Source organism: Triticum dicoccoides, chromosome 4B (assembly GCF_002162155.2).
Source record: "Triticum dicoccoides isolate Atlit2015 ecotype Zavitan chromosome 4B, WEW_v2.0, whole genome shotgun sequence".
Lineage (NCBI taxonomy): Eukaryota > Viridiplantae > Streptophyta > Magnoliopsida > Poales > Poaceae > Triticum > Triticum dicoccoides.
In genome coordinates this window covers 628,079,227-628,083,202 of record NC_041387.1, presented here as the reverse complement: position 1 = coordinate 628,083,202, position 3,976 = coordinate 628,079,227, and the positions used below count along the sequence as shown (strand labels likewise).

The 3,976-nt window shown below is 51.4% G+C and overlaps 1 protein-coding gene across 1 annotated transcript; it reads left to right on the top strand.

Moving 5' to 3' along the window:
* The first annotated feature begins 875 nt into the window (after positions 1–875).
* On the top strand, positions 876–2,202 carry LOC119294075 (AP2/ERF and B3 domain-containing protein Os01g0141000-like). Its single transcript, XM_037572340.1, has one exon. It carries the CDS (start codon positions 901–903, stop codon positions 1,825–1,827), a length of 927 nt encoding a protein of 308 aa, XP_037428237.1. The 5' UTR covers positions 876–900; the 3' UTR covers positions 1,828–2,202.
* The last annotated feature ends 1,774 nt before the right edge of the window (positions 2,203–3,976 follow it).

Here is a 3,976-nt window from a genome sequence, read left to right as displayed (position 1 = left end):
TCCAAGGGATGTGGTTCATTTTCAACCTCCAACCCTTTTCTTCCACGTCCTCACACGCGACGCGATTTACCATATAACCAAATTCCCGCTCTCTGCCTCGCCTCCGACGCGGACCTATCCGAGCCCTAACCTATCCTTGTCACGAGCTCGGCAGCGATCTATTTCGAGTGGCAGCGCAAAGTGAAAAGGGATCCCCACCTGCACTTGTCATCCCTTGTCCTCGCCTCCATCCGCCGCAGCGCTTTGCATCATCCCCATCTACCACAGCTCCATCCTGTCTCATGCTCGGGTGCAACATGGTATGTGGAATCGACTAGTCCAGAAAATAATTTCAGAACAAAAATCTTATCTGGCCAACATTCGCTGCGACGGGGTGGCATTTCAAACGTTTGTCATGACAGTCTTATTTGTGTCGGGGCTAATAGTTTCTTCGGAGGGACTGGCGTTTTTTAGGAGGATGGTAGTTTTAAGCCTTCATGGCAGAAAATGTCACGCTATTCTGAAAAAACTATCATCCCACACACAACTAAAAATGACATCAAAACATTCACAAATGCCACCCCTCCTCGCGGACATTCGCCAGCTAAGGAGGTCCATTTCAGAAACCTACTCCCTCCGTTCGGAATTATTTGTCTCGGAAATGGATGTCTCGAAATTACTTGTCTACTCCCTCGGCCTGGATGTATGGGCAAATACGTCGTACTCAGCTTTACAGAATTCCGACATTCTATATTTGAAAATATTCCCGGACATTAAAACTAAGCACACATGAAAAACAAGCATCATATTTGGCCTACGGAAATGGCAAGTTTCCAGCACTTGTTTTTAACCATTCTGAGGAGTGGACACAAGTCCCGCCATCTACGCAACGACCATAGTGCTTGTCAATTATCCCCACCGATGGCGTCTAGCAAGCCGACAAACCCCGAGATAGACAATGGCATGGAGTGCTCCTCCCCGGAATCGGGGGCCGAGGACGCCGTGGAGTCGTCGTCGCCGGCGCCGGCGCCATCTTCGCGCTTCAAGGGCGTCGTGCCGCAGCCGAACGGGCGCTGGGGCGCGCAGATCTACGAGAAGCACTCGCGGGTGTGGCTTGGCACGTTCGCGGACGAGGAATCCGCCGCGCGCGCCTACGACGTGGCCGCGCTCCGCTTCCGCGGCCGCGACGCCGTCACCAACTACCAGCACCCACTGGCGGCGGAGGGGGCCAGCTCGTCGTCCACGAGCGAGCTTGCCTTCCTCGCCGACCACTCCAAGGCCGAGATCGTCGACATGCTCCGCAAGCACACCTACGCCGACGAGCTCCGGCAGGGCCTGCGCCGCGGGCACGGGCGCGCGCAGCCCACGCCGGCGTGGGCGCGAGAGTTCCTCTTCGAGAAGGCCGTGACCCCGAGCGACGTCGGCAAGCTCAACCGCCTGGTGGTTCCGAAGCAGCACGCCGAGAAGCACTTCCCTCCGACGACGGCGGCGGCCACCGGCAGCAACGGCAAGGGCTTGCTGCTCAACTTCGAGGACGGCGAAGGGAAGGTGTGGAGGTTCCGGTACTCGTACTGGAATAGCAGCCAGAGCTACGTGCTCACCAAGGGCTGGAGCCGCTTTGTCCGGGAAAAGGGCCTCTGCGCCGGCGACACCGTGACGTTCTCCCGGTCGGCGTACGTGATGAATGACACGGATGAGCAGCTCTTCATCGACTACAAACAGAGTAACAAGAATGACGAGGCGGCCGACGCAGCCACTGCCGATGAGAATGAGGCCGGCCATGTCGCCGTCAAGCTCTTTGGCGTCGACATTGGCGGAGGTGGGATGGGGGGGTCATCAGGTGGATGAAGAGCAAGGTAACTTCTTCACCCATGGTGTGATTGCGACAGCCATGGTCTTTCTCCCATGGTGCGATTTCCATTTCGCGACAGAAACAGCGTTTGTAAGTGAGGGGCAATTCCTTGACATATTTCATGTCGATCTTAATTGATTTCTCTCTTTTTGAGGTTTATCGGTCAGCGATGTTGCAAAGGACCTGAATATCCAGTCAGATTTTTATGCATTGGCAAATCGGGCATTTCTCGTGCAAATTATGTTCACCCGGATGACAAATTTAGTGGACAAGCATGGTATATCCATTTTCTCACTTCATTTGTTTTTGTCAGAAAATTATCATGCTTGTAAATTAAAATAGCCATAATCGCACCAATATAAATTGCCCAAAAGAACACCAGATATGATCTACGTTTTAAATTACTGTGTACGTTCATGGTGATATTATTGAATATGCGGTTACCGTTAGAGCATCATGTCCAGCAGCATTGTTTGGGCTAATCATGCGTGATCCTTTGTCCAAGCCATAGCTTAGCTAAACACAGGCAGGTGTGCAGCAGCCAGCAGGCCAGGGGGTGCCTTTGTGCGGTTGCATGTTGATACGATGTTTCCCGATATAGAAAAACGTCCAGCCTTATTTTAGGCTGTTTTCTGCTAGTATGAACTTCGCGTCTTGCCTACTCCATGTTAACCACTTTTGTCTCCCTCCTATGTACTCTCTCCGTTCCTAAATATAAGTTGTAGAGATATCACTATAGACCACATATGGATGTATGTAGATACATTCTAAGTGTAGATTCAATCATTTTGCTCCGTATATGGTCCATAGTGAAATCTCTTCAAAGACTTATATTTAGGAACGGAGGGAGTACATACTAGTACAATAGTACGTACTGTAGTACATACAGTGCATATATATACTCGACATTAGTATCAGGGGACCCCTCAACCTTGGCTGCTGTAGCCATGATGGTCAGGCTTTATAAATGGCCTTGTATGGCAGCTGCCTGCCTACCGGCAGCAACAGCTGAGATCTCGACTTTTTCCTGATCGACCTGACATTTGGCCCCATTTTCTTCTAAACAAAACATCCTCCTGGGCCATTCCCAACTCAATTCTAGTATTTGATGGGAAAATATTTAATGCACTCCATGGACATTTAGGCGTTCTCATGCTCCGTGTCTAAATAGTCAAATCTAAATGAAAAAAAAAACTGATTTTTGTATTGTGAATCTTGGGGGATCCCTAAAAAAATCATATCCAAACTCAAAATGCACATTGAAAAAATAAAAAATGAATTCTTGATGTGAATAACATCATTTTTTTGTGACACTATTCATGCTAAATTTATCTTTCTTTTTCTCAATGTGTATTTCGAGTTTGAATCTGAATTTCTAGAGGTTGTAGACACATGTCTTGGGAACATTCATATTTTAAAAAATTATGTTGAAACATTCGAAATTGACCTTTTAGAAATTAGACATGGCAGGAAGGGCATCTTAGAGCATCTACAGCCGGGCGCCTCAAAACCGTTTTAAACGACCAGGCGGGCGAACCGGCCACAAAAAATCGACCCACCAGGGCGCCTCAAACGTCCGGACTATCCGACGCCCCTCATATCCAGCCCAAATATGGGGCGGCCTGGGCGCGACCGCCACATCGGAGATGACAGGCCCAGCCCACCACCAACCCCACAGCTGTCCCACAAAAACCCCATCCGCATCCTCGCTCATAACCCTAGCTCACTTGCTCTCCTCTCTCGCTACGTCCTCTCCTTTCCCCTCTCCGATTCCGATCCCATCAGGTGGAAGGTCCAGCTCCGACAACCACTCCATCTTCGACGCCGACGTTGACGAGGAGCTCGTCCTCTGCATTGCCTTGGAGCAGTCCAAGGTAGACACCGGGGGCAGCTCCAAATCTGCTGTGTTCCTAGAGATGGCCCCTCCGGCCCGCACGCAACTCCGCCAGGATAGTGTTGTCCGCTCCGTCCCCGCGCTGTCCCCTTCCCCTGCCAGCCGCTGCTTCGCGCGAGCAGGGGTGGGTGCTAGTGCCCACACCGCCAGCCCACATGCACACTCCGGAATCGGAGGCGCGTGGCCCCCATCGCGAGAGGCAGCGGGCAATGGAGAGGGACGTGGCAGAGCAGTCCCTGTGCCGCCGACAC

Excerpts from the sequence above, each read along its gene's own strand:
- LOC119294075 (XM_037572340.1), top strand. The coding sequence starts at position 901 with ATGGCGTCTAGCAAGCCGACAAACCCCGAGATAGACAATGGCATGGAG.